The sequence below is a fragment of the Hemitrygon akajei genome, unplaced genomic scaffold (genome assembly GCF_048418815.1).
Source record: "Hemitrygon akajei unplaced genomic scaffold, sHemAka1.3 Scf000171, whole genome shotgun sequence".
Lineage (NCBI taxonomy): Eukaryota > Metazoa > Chordata > Chondrichthyes > Myliobatiformes > Dasyatidae > Hemitrygon > Hemitrygon akajei.
In genome coordinates, this window is record NW_027332057.1 from 35,546 (window position 1) to 53,188 (window position 17,643).

The 17,643-nt window shown below is 46.2% G+C and overlaps 1 protein-coding gene across 1 annotated transcript; it reads right to left on the reverse strand.

The window, feature by feature from the left end:
* Positions 1-421: 421 nt before the first annotated feature.
* LOC140724185 (uncharacterized) lies at positions 422-16,161 on the reverse strand. The gene is made up of 4 exons (XM_073038670.1): positions 16,084-16,161; positions 12,165-12,225; positions 11,880-12,045; positions 422-3,400 (listed from the first exon to the last, which is right to left on the reverse strand). Exon 4 carries the CDS (start codon positions 3,003-3,005, stop codon positions 1,194-1,196), a length of 1,812 nt encoding a protein of 603 aa, XP_072894771.1. The 5' UTR covers positions 3,006-3,400; positions 11,880-12,045; positions 12,165-12,225; positions 16,084-16,161; the 3' UTR covers positions 422-1,193.
* Between the last annotated feature and the right edge of the window lie 1,482 nt (positions 16,162-17,643).

Consider the following 17,643-nt stretch of genomic DNA (forward strand, 5'->3'; position numbering starts at 1 on the left):
CTAAAGCTCACGAGGTTTACTTTCAAGAAACACCTCCAACTCCTCCACTTTAAACACTCCCTCGGATACATAATGTTCAGCTATTATCCTCTGCATCTGTGCCCTCCTCATTGTCGATTTCACCTTAGCAAGTTTTAACCTTCTAGCAATACTCAACAACTCAATACTTCTGGCGTCATCTAATGCCTCAGAGGTTGGCGCTTCCACAAACCTATCAGCATCCGCTGCTGATTTTCCACACACAAATAAATCAAATGGAATTTCCCCAATGAAATCGATAATAAATCAATCAATACGCCCCAAATGAGTACATATTTCGGATGCAGGCCCCAATTTTATTACGAACCATATCACTTTAGAAACAAACAAGCGGCAATAGAGTTCACACTGGAGTCTGGTTTTTATGTAAAAACCACTCTCTTTATTAGTATCTACTTATTATATAGAAACTTGAGCAAGATAAACAAAAGTTAACAGGGTAATGTGTATATGTGTGTATAAATTTAACTCCCAAACTATTGAGATTAGGGGAATCCAGGCTTGGTAATGTATGAAAGTTCAGTTCATTCATGGAATAGGTGATGAAAGAGATATTTGTAATCCAGGTTAAATGTCGAGAGAAGGCAATTATGTCGAATTCCATAGGTTCCACGGTGGTAAAACGAGAGAACAGTCGCTGTAGATTTTATCCGTCGTTCCAAATCCACATACAAATGATTACCGAATGTGACTTGTCACAAGGCGTATTGTCTTCAAGTGTATTACCACACCACACCCAGACAAGGGGTAACGCATCAGTGGTCTTCACAGGATACCCCAAATCAGTTCCACTCTCATGGATCAAACGAGATGACCACCACACATTCGATGTACTTTATGCCGAATCGATAATTAACCCACCCTTGTGGGCATAGGAAAGTCACAAATAGTGACCCTTGGCTACTAGTTCCTTTCTGTCGACTGTTCCATTTCCCCTCCTTCGTTTCTGCCTGACTCTGAGTGTCTGTGTCCTCGGTTAATACTAAACAAGCTGCGAACGACTTAAACAAGTTGCAAGTCAGACTCTCTCTCTCTTATAAAATAACAGTCCACAGCAAACGAAACCTAGGGATTCATAACAACGACCACTCCCTAGTGTGAACTGACTGTTGTGCCAGTTGTTGGGATGACTGAATGAATCCTTTCCCACATTCTTAGCAGCTGAACGGCTTCTCTCCAGTGTGAACTCGCAGATGACTCTGAAGGCTGGATGACTGAGTGAACCCCTTCCCACATTCTGAGCAGTTGAATGCCTTCTCATCAGTGTGAGCTCGATGATGAACCAGTAAGTTGGATGACTTAGTGAATCTCTTTCCACAGACGGAGCAGATGAACGGCTTCTCCCCAGTATGAACTCGCTGATGACTCAGTCGGGTGGATGAGTGAGTAAATCCCTTCCCACAGACCGAGCAGATGAACGGCTTCTCCCCAGTGTGAACTCGCTGATGACTCTGTAGGTGGGATAACCGAGTGAATCCCTTCCCACAGACTGAGCAGGTGAACGGCCTTTCCCCAGTGTGAACTCGCTGGTGAGTCTGTAGGTTGCATGACAGAGTGAATCTCTGCCCACAGACTGAGCAGGTGAACGGCTTCTCACCAGTGTGAGCTCGATGATGTACCAGTAAGTTGGATGACAGAGTGAATCTCTTCCCACATTCTGAGCAGGTGAATGGCCTCTCCCCAGTGTGAACTCGCTGATGACTCAGTAGGTAGGATGAACGAGTGAATCTTTTCCCACATTCTGAGCAGGTGAACGGCCTCTCTCCAGTGTGAACTCGCTGATGACTCAGTAGGTCGGATGAACGAGTGAATCTCTTCCCACATTCTGAGCAGGTGAACGGCTTCTCCCCAGTGTGAACTCGCTGATGACTCTGTAGGTTGGATGACTGAGTGAATCTCCTCCCGCAGTCCGAGCAGGTGAATGGCCTCTCCCCAGTGTGAACTCGCTGATGACTCAGTAGGTCGGATGAATGAGTGAATCTCTTCCCACATTCTGAGCAGGTGAACTGCCTCTCTCCAGTGTGAACTCGCTGATGACTCTGTAGGTGGGATGACTGAGTGAATCCCTTCCCACATTCGTAACAGGTGAACGGCCTCTCCTCAGTGTGAACTCGCTGATGACTCAGTAGGTAGGATGAACGAGTGAATCGCTTCCCACATTCTGAGCAGGCGAACGGCCTCTCTCCAGTGTGAACTCGCAGATGACTCTGAAGGCTAGATGACTGTGTGAATCCCTTCCCACAGTTCGAGCAGGTGAATGGCCTCTCTCCAGTGTGAACTCGCTGGTGTCTCTGTAGATGGGATGAGTGAGTGAATCCCTTCCCACATTCTGAGCAGGTGAACGGCCTTTCCCCAGTGTGAATTCGCAGATGACTCTGAAGGCTGGATGACTGTGTGAATCCCTTCCCACAGTCCGAGCAGGTGAATGGCCTCTCCCCAGTGTGAACTCGCCGGTGTCCCTGAAGATGGGATGAGTGAGTGAATCCCTTCCCACATTCCGAGCAGGTGAACGGCTTCTCCCCAGTGTGAACTAGCTGATGACTCAGTAGGTGAGATATCTGTCTGAATCCCTTTCCACATTCTGAGCAGGTGAACGGCTTCTCCCCAGTGTGAACTCGCTGATGACTCTGTAGGTTGGATGACTGAGTGAATCTTTTCCCGCAGTCCGAGCAGGTGAATGGCTTCTCCCCAGTGTGAACTCGCTGATGACTCAGTAGGGTGGATAAGTGAGTGAATCCCTTCCCACAGACTGAGCAGATGAACGGCTTCTCCCCAGTGTGAACTCGCTGATGACTCAGTAGGCTGGATGACCGAGTGAATCCTTTCCCACAGTCTAAGCAGTTGAATGGCCGCTCGCCAGCGTGAGTTGACTGATGTCTCAGTAGGGGAGTTAATTTAGTGAATCCCTTCCCACAGTCCGAGCAGGTGAACGGCTGCTCTCCAGAGTGAACTCTCTGGAGAGCCATTATGTGAGATGACCGAGTAAATCCCTCCCCACAAATTCAGCAGATGACCTGCCTCTGCCCAATGGAAACTGACTGTTGTGTCCACAGGTGGGATGACCGACTGAATCTCCTCTCTCACAAAGAACAGGTGAACGTTCTTGCCCAGCGTGAATTTGCTGATGTAACTTCAATTGAGTTGACCGAGTGAATCCATTCCCAATGTCTGAGCAGGTGAACGGCCTTTCTCCTGTGGAAAATGACCGGCTTGACAGTTGGTCAGATGACCTAGTGGATCCCTCCCCACAGTCTGAGCAGGAAGGACGGTCGACTCCACTTTATAAATATCTAGATAGAGACAGCAAAATTGGCGTGCCGTGTTTGAGATTCCTGAAGACAAATTCCTTCTCGTTTTTAACCTGTAAAAAGATTTACAAAATCCATCAATGGGTGTAGTACAACATTTCAGATGAGATCACTTTAGTTGCCAAGGTGTGATCTGACATCACACTGTTACAATGAGGATCAACCCAAGTTGGTCAGAGAAATCGTCTCCTGACTGGGCATACTGCTGGTATCTGGAATGACCATCAAACTGTCTGATGTGCTTCCTGTCTCTATAAGAATGGGGCATTTCTGCCATCTCCAATTCGTGACGTGGCTCAGTTTGACTCTCTCCATGGGTATTATCCCCATTTCTCACTGAGCTGCATGGGTTCCTGGCGCCACAGTAACTGAAACACTCTCCCGGAATTAGACTTTTTTGACATGCAGCTGGGATTTTCTTTTACCTGCTGTCAATTTAAAGTTCCAACAGTTTTACAGCCATCTGAAGATTTCCTGCCCGGATGAATTGTTGGTCCGCTCAGCTGATAAAATGAATTAAATGAATAATAGTATTATTTCATGTTCTTGTGACAGAATCATAGAAAGGTACAACACAAAAACAGGCCCTTTGTTCCATCTAGTTAGTGTTGATCTATTTAAGATGTCTATTCCCATACCCCTACCATCCAGGTACCTATACAATCCTCTTATATGTTGAAATTGAGCTCGCATGCACCAGTTAGGTTGTCTGCTCATTCCACACCTGGATGATCGTCTGTTTAAAGAAGTATCCCCTGATGTTGACCTTAATGTTTCACCTTTCACCCTTTATCCATGGCCTCTGGTTCTCGTTCCACCCAATCTCAGTGGGAAAAGCCATTTTTGAAAAAATGAAAAAGCTTCCATTTACCCCATGTATAGCCCTCCTAATTTTGGTACACCTCCTTCAAATCTTCTCTCAATTCTTCTACATTCCAAGGAATAAAGTCCTGCCCTGTTCAATCTTTCCTAATAACTCATGTCTTCTAGAATAGGCAACATCCTTGTGAATTTTCTCTGAACTCTTTCAACCTCTTTTACATCTTTCATGTAGGTACGTGAAGAAAACTGCACACAGTACTCCAAATTAGGCCTCACCAATGCCTTCTACAAGTCAACATAACATCCATTTATTGTTTTCAGTACTTTGGTTCATGAAGGCCAATGGGCTGATTTTTTTCCCATCACTATCTAACTATGATACCAGTTTCAGTGAATTAAAAACTTGTATTCCCAGGTCCCTTTCTTCTACAAAACTCCTCCGTGCCTGACCAGTCACTATGAGAGACCTGCATTGGTAGATCATACCAAAGTGCAACACCTCACACTTGTCTGCATTAAATACCTTTTTCCATTTTTCAAACCATTTTCCCAGCGGGTCCAGATCGCAATGCAAGCCATGATAGTCTTCCTCACTGACCACTGCACCACCAGTCTTGGTGTCATCTACAAATCTGCTGATCCGGTTTAACACACCATTATCCAGATTCTTGATATAGATGACAAACAACATCAGATCCAGCACTGATCCCTATGGCTCACCACTAGTCCCTGGCCTCTGGTCAGAGAGGCAACCATGTGCTACCACACTCTGGCTTCTACCAAAGACAGTGTCTCATCCAATTTACTATCTCGTCTTGAATGCTGAGTGACCGAACCTTCTTGATCAACCTCCCATATGAGACTTTGTAAAGTGCCTTCCTAACGTCCATGTAGACAACATCTACTGCCTTGCCTTCATCCACTTCCCTGATAACTTCCTCGAGAGACTCTATAAGATTGGCTAGACGTGACCTACCATGCACAAAGCCATGCTGTCTATCTTTAATCAGTCCACATCTATCCAAATACTTTTATCCGGTTCCTGCATATACCTTCCTATAACTTTCCCAGTACTAATGTCAGACTCACCAATGTACAATTTGATAGATTATTTTTAGAGTCTTCCTTGAACAGCAGAACAACATTGGCTGCCCTCCAATCCTCCAGTCACTCACCTGTCACTAAGGATGATTTAAATATCTGTGCTTGGGCCGCTACAATTTCTGCACTTGTCATCCGCAGGGTCACAGGGAACAACTTGTCAGGCCCTGGGGATTGATCCACACAAATTTGCCTTAAGAAAGCAAACGCCTCCACCTCTGTAATCTGTACAGGGTCCATGAAGCTTTACCTCACTTCTATAGACTCTGTGTCCATCTGCTGTGTAAATATGGATGCGGAAAAACTCTCCAACATCTATTTTGTCTCCTCATATGGATTACCATTCTGATCTTCCAGAGGATTAATTTTTCCCTTGCAATCTTTTTGCTCTTAACATATCTGCAGAGTCCATTAGGATTCTCCTTCACCTTGTCTGCTGGGGTAACCTCATGCCTTCTTTTATTTCTTTCATAAGTGTTCACTTGAATTCCATGTAGTTCATAAGTGCCCCATTTATTCCTATCTGCCTGTACATGGTCTGAACGTTCTTTTTATTGATCTGGGAGAGGAAAGCCAAAGGGGTGATAGAGCTGCATGCTGGGAGTTGGGGTAGGTGGGGGTAAACTAAAGTTGCAGGGGTAATGGGAGTCTGAATAGCAGAAAGGAGAGTGGATGGTAGTGGACAGGTTGTGCAGACAGTTATTGTTCAGTCCTCAGACAAAGTCAGGAATAAAAACGTTGAGCATGGTGCAGTGAATATGCTGAGTCCTGAATATTACAGTACAAGGAGCAGCGTAGGAAAGGTGGATGTGTTCAGGACATGGATCAACACCTGGAATAATGACACTAGGACCTGGCAACTGTGGACTGGGACAGGCTGCTTTATGGCAAAGGTGTGCTTGGTAAATGGGAGACCTTCAAAGTAAAATCTTGAAAGTACAAAGCGGGTATGTGTTTGTCAGAATAAAAGGTAAAGATAGAAACTATAGGGGAAACATGGATTTCAAGAGATATTGAGACCCTGGTGAAGCACAAAATGAATGGAGTTGCATAACAGGGATAGGCAGGCAGTTTCTTATGGAGCATAAGAAATGCAAGAGAACACATAAGTAAATCAGGATGTCTAAAAGAGGATGTCTAAAATGTGTGGGAGTCCCACACATTGATTGGGACTTCCATACTGTTAAAGGTCTAGATGGGTTAGAGTTTGTGAAATGTGTTCAGCAAAGTTTTCTAAATCAATATATAGATATACCAACTAGGCAGGATGTAATATTAGATCTCCTATTAGGAAGTGAGTTAGGGCAGGTGACGGAAGTGTGTGTAGGGGAACACTTTGTTTCCATTGTTCATAACGTCATTAGTTTCAACTTGATCATGGACAAAGATAGATCTGGTCCTCGGGATGAAGTTATAAACCGGAAAAAGAGCCAAATTTGAAGAAATGAGAAAGGCTCTAAAACGCGTAGATTGGAACAAGTTATTCTCTGGCACGAATGTGATTGGTAATTGGGAGGCCTTCAAAGGAGAAATTTTGAGAGTGCAGATTTTTTTTTTTGTTCCTGTTAGGGTTAAAGGCAAAACGAACAATTATAAGGAACCTTGGTTCTCGAGGGATATTGGAACTCTGATAAAGGAGAAGAGATATATGTATAACATTTACATGCAACAGGGAGGAAATAAGATGCTTGAGGAGTATAAAAAGAGTAAGAAAATACTTAAAGAAATCAGGAGGGTTAAAAGAAGACATGAGGTTGCTTTGGCAGTCAGGGTGAAGAATAATCCTAAGAGCTTCTACAGGTATGTTAAGAACAAAGGGATAATAAGGGATAAAATTGGTCTCCTGAAGATCAGAGTCGTCAGCTATGTATGGAACCAAAAGAAATGGGAGAGATATTAAATGTTTTTTTTTTCTTGCATCTGTATTTATTAAGGAAACTGGAATGGAGTCTATGGAAACAAGGCAAACAAGTCGGGAGGTCATGGAACATACAGATTGAAGAGGAGGAGGTGCTTGCTTTCTTGAGGTAAATCAGAGTAGATAAATCCCCTGGACCTGACAGGGTATTCACTCGGACTTTGAAGGAGACTGGTGTTGAATTTGTAGGGGCCCTGGCAGAAATATTTATAATGTCGATATCCACGGGTCAGGTGCCGGAGGTGCTCTTGTAGTTCCATTGTTTAAAAGTGGGTCAAAAATTAAGCCGGGAAATTATAGGCCGGTAAGTTTGACATCAGTAGTAGGTACATTATTGGAAGGAGTACTAAGAGATAGGGTCTACAAGTATTTGGATAGACAGGGACTTATTAGAAAAAGTCAGCATGGCTTTGTGCATGGTAGGTCATGTTTAACCAATCTATTAGCGTTTTTTGAGGGAGTTACCAGGAAAGTGGATGAAGGGAAGGCAGTGGATGTTGTCTACATGGACTTCAGTAAGGCTTTTGACAAGATCCCACATGGGAGGTTAGTTAGGAAGATTCATTTGCTAGGTATACATGGAGAGATAGTATATCGGATTAGACATTGGCGCAATGGAAGAAGTCAGAGAGTGGTAGTGGAGGATTGATACGCTGAATTGAGGCCTGTGACTAGTGGTGTGCCACAGGGATCAATGCTGGGTCCATTGTTCTTTTCCATCCATATCAATGATCTGGATGATAATGTGGCAAATTGGATCAGCAAATTTGCTGATGATACAAAGATTGGAGGTGTAGTTGACAGTGAGGAAGGTTTTCAAAGATTGCAGAGGGTTGCAGGAATGGGCTGCAAAAATGGCAGATGGAGTTTAATGCGGACACGTGTGAGGTATTGCACTTCGGAAGGTCAAACCAAGGTAGAACATACAAGGTAAATGGTAGGACACTGAGGAGTGCAGTAGAACAGAGGGATCTGAAAGTATAGATTCATAATTCCCTAAAAGTTGCGTCACAATTAGATAGGGTTGTAAAGAGAGCTTCTGGTACATTGGCCTTTATGAATCAAAGTATTGAGTATAAGAGTTGGAATGTAATGGTGAGGTTGTATACGACATTGCTGAGACCGAATTTGGAGTATTGTGTGCAGTTTTGGTGACCTAATTACAGGAAGGATACTATAAGGTTGAAAGAGTGCAGAGAACTTTTACAAGGATGTTGCCGGGACTTGAGAAACTGAGTTACAGAGAAAGATTGAATAGGTTAGGATTTTATTCCCTGGAGCGTAGGAGAATGAGGGTTGATTTGATAGAGGAGTATAAAAGTATAAAATTATGGTGGGTATAGATAGAGTGAATGCAAGCAGGCTTTTTCCACTGAGGCTAGGGGAGAAAAAAAAACAGAGAAGTTTAAAGGGAACATGGCGGGGAGGTGGGGGGGGGCTCTTCACACAGAGACTGCTGGGAGTGTGGAATGAGCTGCCAGATGAAGTGGTGAATGCAGGTTCACTTTTAACATTTAAGAAAAACTTGGGACAGGTATATGGATGTGAGGGGTATGGAGGGATAAGGTCCAGGTGCAGGTGAGTGGGACTAGGCAGAAAAATGATTCGGTACAGCCAAGAAAGGCCAAAAGGCCTGTTTCTGTGTTGTAGTGTTCTTTGGTTCTACGGATCTAGCCATCCAGGAGTATATTAAAAAGACCCTATCGTTTCCACCTCCATCAGCGCCATCGACAGCCCATTCCACGCACACCATTTTCGTAAAAAGAACTACCCCGACATCTCCTTTGTACCCACTTACAAGCTCCTTAAAACTATGCCCTCTCGTGCTAGCCATTTCAGCCCTGCGAAAAAGCCTCTAACTATCCACTCGATCAATGCCTCTCATTATCTTGTATCCCTCTATCAGGTCACCTCTCCTCCTCGGTCGCTCCAAGGAGAAAAGGCGGAGTTCACTCAACCAATTCTCATAAGGCCTGCTCTCCAATCCAGGCAACATCCTTGTAAATCTCCTCTGCACCATTTCTAGGGTTTCCACATCCTTCCTGTAGTGAGGCGACCAGAATTGAAAACAGTACTCCAAGTGGGGTCTGACCAGGGTCCTATATGGCTGCAACATTGCCTCTCGGCTCTTAAACTGAATCCCATGACTGATGAAAGCTTCTTAACCACAGAGTCAACCTGCGTAACTGCTCTGAGTGCCTTATGGACTCGGACCCCAGGATGCTGCTGATCCTCATATACAAAGACCATTAACGAGGATCTGGAACCCAGAAATATCCCAGTTACAAACGGCACTTGCCATTTCAGTATTGTTGATGTATGTATAGTATGGGATGAGGTGGAGAGCGCGGGGTGTGACGGGAGGGAAGGAGAGAGAGAGAGAGAGAGGGAGGAAGGGAGAGGGGAACAGGGGTGTGTTGAGAGAGAGTGAGAGAGAGCGAAGAGGGGGAACGCTTAGGACGAGCGGTGCATTTAGAGGGTGAGAGAGAGGAGAAGACAGTGTGGGATACGGATGCCAACAGGGAGATTGCTTGGGAGAGCGAGGGGGAGAGGGTAGGACATTGGGAAAGAGATAGCGAGGGAGAGGGTTAAAAATGGAGGAGGTTACAGACAGGCAGAGGTGAGAAAGACGAGTTTGAGTGAGTTGAGAGGGTGCATGAGAGAGAAGGAGATGGAGAGGGGAAGACAAAGGGTGACTGAGATTGGGAGTGGGATGACAAGTGATAGGGGTAGAGACAGGGATTGTGGGATAGGAGAGAGAATGGAAGAGTAAGAGAAACAGATGGACAGAGGGGAGAGAGTGTGAGAGAAATTAAAACAGGCATGAGAGAGTGAAGAGATGAAGAGAGACGAGAGAAGAGTACGATTTGTTAATAGAGGAGTAGAGACATTGGTGAGAGCAGAAAGCGAGGAAAGGGTGATAGAGAGGGGCGATGATAAGGAAGGGGTGAGGGAGAGGCGAGACGGTGAGGGCGAGAGGGAGAAAAAGTAAGGGCTGGGGTAGAGGGCTGGATGATGAAGGGGGACTGGGAGGAGGGAGTGGTGAGGGAGAGGTGGTAAGTAGCCAGGGGAGAGAGAGAAAGGCGAGGAGATAGTGTGTCTGATTAGAATTGTTAGACTAAATATTTATTCAGTCCGCAGTTGCAGGGTCGTTAATCACATATGTTCACATGTCACCGAACAAATCCACCATGCAATTACGTTTCCAAGCCGGGAGTTTTACCGCGTACGGTTCGGGTCTCCATTTCCGACAGCGGGGAGTTTGACCGAGTACGGTTCCGGTCTCCATTTCCGACAGCGGGGAGTTTGACCGAGTACGGTTCCGGTCTCAATTTCCGACAGCGGGGAGTTTGACCCCGTACGGTTCTGGTCTCCATTTCCGACAGTGGGTAGTTTGACCGGGTACGGATCAGGTCTCCATTTCGGACAGCGGGGAGTTTGACCGCGAACGGTTCGGGTCTCCATTTCCGACAGCGGGGAGTTTGACCGGGTACGGTTCTGGTCTCCATTTCGGACATCGGGGAGTTTTACCGCGTACGGTTCTAGTCTCCATTTCAGACAGCGGGGAGTTTGACCATGTCGTGTTCGGGTCTCCATTTCGGACAGCGGGGAGTTCCACCATGTACGGTTCCGGTCCCCATTTCGGACAGCGGGGAGTTTGACCGCATAAGGAGACCTACTGCAATTCGCAGGACGATGTCAACCGCAGCTAATGCCGGGGTGTTTCCTGTTCAGATGACGTGAGAAAGGTGTTGATCTCAGGTTTGTGTAAATCAAGGGCTGGTTGCAGTGGGAAAGGGCCGGGCCCGAGCCGGACAGCTGGAGGCTCCGGGCTCTCCAGTCTTGCATCCCTGGTTTTAGTTTTGCACTGAGTCGAGATTGTGGGATCAGTTTGCTCTGATTCCCCAAGCTGGGAGGGTGGACGTGGGTGAAGGGGACCTCTCTATGTGTCGGTGTGGGGTGAATGGTCAGAAGGGTGTGGGGCCACTGGGGGGATGGAGGGTGGTTGGGGTACTGTGGGTGATCGGAAGTAACATGACATGGGTGGGTGGGAAAGGGGTAAATTACGTTGTCAACGAGGGTGGATCTGGTCCATTGAATCAGACAGCTCAGCTCACGTGTCCTTTCAGGAGGCCACAATTCTGTCTTCATCTTAATTACTGACTAATCTTCCTGTTAACATTGAGTTGGTTACAGAGCCCCAGGGTCTGCAAACAGATGATTGGTAGGAGGCAGAGGGTGAGAGGCTGTTTCATGAACTCGAGTCCCGAACTTAGTGACGTTCCCTGGGGTTATGCCCATTGCTACTCGTCATCTAGGTCAATAATTTAATTGAGAAAGTATAGGGTATGGGTAGAGAGTTTGCAGCAAGTTCAAACAATTGCTCTTTTTGAAAGACAGTCAGTATAAACACTCTCCTCTCTTTCCCTCTCCCCACTCAGAACTGACCAAAAGTTACTTCAGCAGATGCACGATCTAGAACTGAGTAAACACTGTGAGTGAGAGGGACTGGTTTTAAACGACTGTGCTGCTCGAAGCATATTACCCGACCTGGAGTGATTGGAACTGGGTCTGACAGAGGCATAACTGTTACTTCTGGGCACATTCAGTCTCACTCCAACTATTTCCTACCTTCCTTTGTACAGGTATGTAATGTCTAAAGGACCAGTATTTGAGTAAATGAGACTCACCAAACTTTGTCCTAACTAAATCCTGGTATCTCCGAGTCAGATGGGTCCTCTCCAGTTCATTCTCTCAATCCCCGGGCTGGTACACTTGTTGCTGTCCCCTCGTCTTCAGCTGTGGTTTGCTTCCAGTTGGGTTTTTCTTCCAATAAATCTCTCACCGCAGGTCTAACTTTAACATGAAAGATAATGAAGTACATTATCAATAAAAAGGAGGACCAAACTTTTCTACTAAATGTTACTAAAAACATTTAAACTTTGAAGGCAGATGTAATGATCTCAGTGAACAACCTTTTATTGACCCTCACACATCACAGAACGATATGGGATAAGAAGGAGCCATCATACAGTCCTGGTAAGACATAGGACACAGGAACAGAATTAGGTGATTCGATCCATCTGGTCTTCCCCACCACTCAAACATGTCTGAGATTGATTCCAACACCATATTCCTGCCTTCCTCCTGCAACCCTGAAGTGACTTAGCAATCATGAATATGTAATCTTGTCATAAATACACTCAATGGCACCATCAACCTACCTCTGCGGCAACAGATTCTACAGATCAGACAGCTTTTGGCCATTTTTGTTCTCATCTCAATTTTAAACAGAAGCATTTTTATTCTGAGATTGTGCTGTAAGATTACAGACACTCCGTCTGATGGAAACATCCTCTCCATGACCACTGTATCCAGGCTTTTCAGCATTCAGTAGGTTTACTTACCACACTTCCCCCCCCACCACCACCCCCTTCGACCCTCTGAACTCCATTGAGCACAGGTCCAGAACCATCAAATGCTCCTCATACATAAAGCCAATTATTCCTGTGATTATTCTTGTAAACCTTCTTAGCAATAACTGCATTGAACACATTTCCTGGAATAACAGACAAATTGGTACCAGGATAATTCGCAGGGAAAAGTTGTGCTTTCTTTAATGTTCTACTATCACAGATGAGTCATTTCCATTCCCAGGTTAAAACAGGTGCATTTCAGGAAATATAAACCAGTCCAGGGTGAATGTAATAAAAAGAAACTGGAATTACCAGAAACTCTAAGCAGGTAAGGAACACCTGGGGGGAGAGGAACAAACTTTACAATTCAGTTTAATAATGTTTTGTCAGAATGACTTCAAACGTTTACAGTTTTTAGTGCAGATCTCCAGCAACGTGAGATTCTGCCTGATTTCCACCGAGTGAAAGACAGGTGACAGTGGGGGGGGGGGGGGAGGGGGGGGGAATTTCCAAACACAGTTTGAACACCAAAACTCACGAGTCTATTTCTATTGGTGTAAAACACAGATCAACACATTTACTCATAGCCTCTCCCTGTGAGGATGGACTGGTAACCCATCTTCTCCTCAGTAGCAGTCTTTGCTTCCAAAGGAACTCCAGAAAAAAAACCCATCTGATCCCAGACCAGGAATACTCTCTCAACACCTCTAAAGTCCAAGCAGCTCGATTCCTGCGTCCTTTTTACCTGGATCAAAAAACTGTGATATCCACTTCCCAACCTCACAGGGTCAAACAGCTGAACCTGTCATTTAACAACCCTGAGAGTCTCACACATCGTCCCCCACCCATCTCACAATCCCGGATTTCCCCACAACCAATGTCCAGCTGCTCGAAATTTCTGCTTTATTGCAGAAAGACGACTATCCAGCCCCATCTGTAGAAGCACAATCCAATGTCAAAGCTAAATCATCCACAGTTCCATATGGCTGGAACGCTGATCACAGGATTATAGCCCAAGTACCAACTCTCCCAGTACTCTTTGATGCCAGTAAAATGCTGCAGTGTGTCAGCCCGTCACTGTTCATAAACTAGCACCTCCACACCAATACACAACAGAACTGGGACCTGATGACCCTCCGGCATTCCAGCTAACAATAACCGATTCTGGAAATGATCTCAGCGAGGCCGAAGGTACAAAAGAACACTTCACAATGAAGACAAGGGTTGGAAGAAAGTTTGCTGATATATAACATTGAGGAGGTGGGATACAAGGCGGACTGAGGATGATCCAGATGGTTGATGTACATCACTGAAGCAGGGTTGGGGGGTGTGAGGAGACTGGACAGAGGTTGAACAAGATGAGCAGATGGAACCAGGTGGCAGAAGGGATCAAGGACGATCACTGATGTTCCTCCAGCAACACATAGGTACTGAATGAATAGTGCATACTATTGTACAAAAGATTCTAAAATGACAGAATTAGCAAAATAACAAGAACTTTGCCAGATATACTTTGACCCTCACCAAAATTTTATCAACATGCCATAGAAATCTTCCCATCCGGACACTTCACGCTTTGCATGGTAACTCAACTCTGCTCCACCACTCAACCATGGCTTGATATTTATTTCAACACCATATTCCCTCCTTTTCCATTTCGTAACGTTTAAGCTAAAATTGTAATGGCTGCCTTTACACTTCCTTGTGCTGCATTCAACAAATTCTCTGGTATTTCCTGGTAACAAAAAACAAAATTCAGAAATAACTCAGTAAGTCAAAATACTTCACAATGAAGACAACGGTAGGAGAAAGATTGTTGATGAATAATCATTGGTGGGATACAGGCCGGACAGAGGTTGAACAAGATGGTTGATATTTCTCATTGAGATGGTGAGATACAGGCTGGACAGAGGTTGAACAAGATGGTTGATATTTCTCATTGAGTTGGTGAGATACAGGCTGGACAGAGGTTGAACAAGATGGTTGATATTTCTCATTGAGGTGGTGGGATACAGGCCGGCAGAGGTTGAACCAGATCGGCAGGGGATGAGCAAATGGAGCCAGATGGGAGAATGGGATGAAGGGCGATCTCTGATGTTCCTGCCGCAATACACAGACCCTGAAATAATAGTACGCACTAGTAGATAACAGATTCCAATATAACAAATCAAAAAACAAACAATAAGAACTTTGGTATATGTCCTTTTCTACTCTACAGACTTTTTCAATGCACAGCAGAAAGTATTCCATCCCGATTCTTCATATATTCGTATGGCTACTGCTCTTCCTTTAACTGAATAAAATAGCGGAGAACTGTGGACACAGCTGAGCACATCATAGATACCAACCTCCCCTCCGTGGACTCTGTCTACACTTCTCACTACCACAGTAAAGCAAACAACATAATGAAAGATCCTCACAACCTTGGACATTCTCATTTCTAATGCCCCATAGGGGCGAAGAGAAAATAAAACAGAAACATTCCACCAGGCACAAGGACGGTGTCCATTCTGCTGTTAGAAGCGAACAGCGTGATGAGTGGACTCGTGACCTCACAGTCTAAATCGATGTGACCTTGCAGCACACATCTACCTGCACTGCACTTTCTCTGTAACCAGAATGATTTATTTTACCTCAATGTACCACTGCAATGTATTGATCTGTGTGGAGAATACCGGAGACACGATCTTCACTCTACCTCTGTACATGGAAAACAAAACAAAGATTCCCCATTTCAATCGTGTGGAAATATTAGACAGCCTGGGTTGCTTCTTTGGAAATTCCGGAGGGAGTGTGCACAATTCAGAGAAACTCAGGTAAATGAAAAAAATACTTAATTCTTGCATTAATAGGGCCAGATATCGGGAAACGCTGTCAGTATTTTGACAAGTCGTAGTCATGGAAAGAAGACGGATGTAAACTTCCCAGCCCCCCGGGAGGACGTGAGAGATCTGGATCTCACTGTCCTGTCTGAACGGGGAAAGATGGAACTACTCATACACATGGAGGAGTCTCCCGAGGGTGTGATTACTCTGTTTAACCCTCGAGTCTGCAAGAACAAAACAGGCCGAACGGCCGCTTCCAGCGAGCTGGAAATATGTAAAGCAATTATCGACCCCAGGCGTCGATCCAGGTGAAGTTTGGATCCGATACCGGGCAGGGTGATGGAGGTAAAGTTCCCCAGGTACATCTTAATGGATGGGTTCAGTCTCGGCATCAACACCTCATCCCGCTCCTGGGACCAGAACACGGGGGGCTGAGCGGCGGCTCATCTCAGTCGGTTCCGTGTGAAGGTCCCATAACCCGGACCGACCACGACAGGTTGTGTCCAGGAAGTCGGATGAGGCCGCCAGTTCAGGGAAGTTAACGGGACTCTCTGCCCAACATCAGGTTTCCCTCCCCCGGGATCGGCTTCAGTATTCACCGATGTGAAATTGTCAGTTGCGTTCAACCCCTAGTGACCGGCCTCAATACTCACCGATGAGAACTTGATCAATTTGTCCCACAGACAGCGATCGTTCCTCCGGCTCCCAGCAGACGATCCGCTTCAACAGAGAACGGAACGAAAACCCCGCCCATCCGGAGACTGTGAAACGGGGGCGGGGCCTCGGAAGCGAAAACCTGAGATACTGCAGATCTGCGTCTGAAATGGGAGCGAGAAACTGGATCACGTGACGGGTGGAGGGTCTCCCACCTGAACCGGTGACTCTGCTCCTCGCCCCTCACACGCTGCCCGAACTACCTGCCGCATCTTACACCAGCTACATTTTTGATTTTTCCTGCTGTACCTTCCCGTCCCCATCTCTCCATCCCCCGGTTCTCAGAGTTACGGGTTTGATTCACATCCCGGTCCGATCCACAATTCCCAGCCGATTTGTGCAGGTTTCATTGAAGTCGCTTCTATTTTTATAAACACTAATTCCTAATCACATTCCTCCGGGGCCTCACCGGACAGGAACACGGAAACATCAAGTGAGAAACAGCAGCACCAACACCGTCAGCAAGATGGCGGCTGCTCTCCCTTCCTAGCAACGTATTTCTATCCACTCCTCGATCCCGTTCGGTCTCCACGCATCTGCTGTCCTCTGTCACTATTTCCACCTTTCCACTTCCCCGTCACCTGGATTCACTGACTCCCCAGTTACTGCCCCGTCCCGACCCCTCACCTCTTTTCTCTATTTCCCATCCATTCTGAGTCCAGAGGGAGGGTCTCGGCCCGAAATGTTGACGGTCCATTTCCCTCCACAGATGCCACCCGACCCACTGAGTTCCTCTGGCGGTTTGTTCTTTGGTCGATATAATCCGTGTTAGTATGGGGAGCGGGATTTTACACCAAATACTCTGCAGTTGCTGGGGTCAAAGAAACACGCACATCACGCTGGAGGAACTCAGCAGGTCGGCCAGCAGCCGTGGAAACGAACAGTCAACGATTCGGGCCGAGACCCTTCGGCAGGACTGAGAGGGAGGGGGCAGAGGCCCTATAACGAAGGTGGGGGTAGGGTAGGAAAGAGATGGCTGGTAGGTTCCAGGTGAAAAAGTAGTAAAGGGAAAGATCAAGGGGTGGGATGGGGAAGCAGAGAGGTGATAGGGAGGAAAGGTAAAGAAGGTAAAGCACTATGTGTAGTAGAAGCAGGCAGAACGATGAGAGAGGTGATAGGCAGCTGGAGGAGGAGGCAGAGTGAAACTGGGATGGAGCCACATGCAAAAATGTTTTTCCCTATTCCCAGTTCCTCGGTCTCCGCTGCATCTACCCCCGGGACAAGGCTTTCCATTCCAGGACATCTCTAATTTCCTCTTTATTTAAGAATCGTGGTTTCCCTTCTGCCGTCATCAATGATGCTCTCACCCGCACCTCCTCCATTTCCCGCACTTCGGCCCTCACCCCATCCTCCCTTCACCACAACAGGATCCCAGTTCCCCTTGTCCTGACATACCACCCCACCAACCTCCGGATCCAGTATATTATACTCCCCGACTTCCACCACTTTCAACAGGACCCCACCACTAAGCACATCTTTCCCTCTCTACCCCTCTCTGC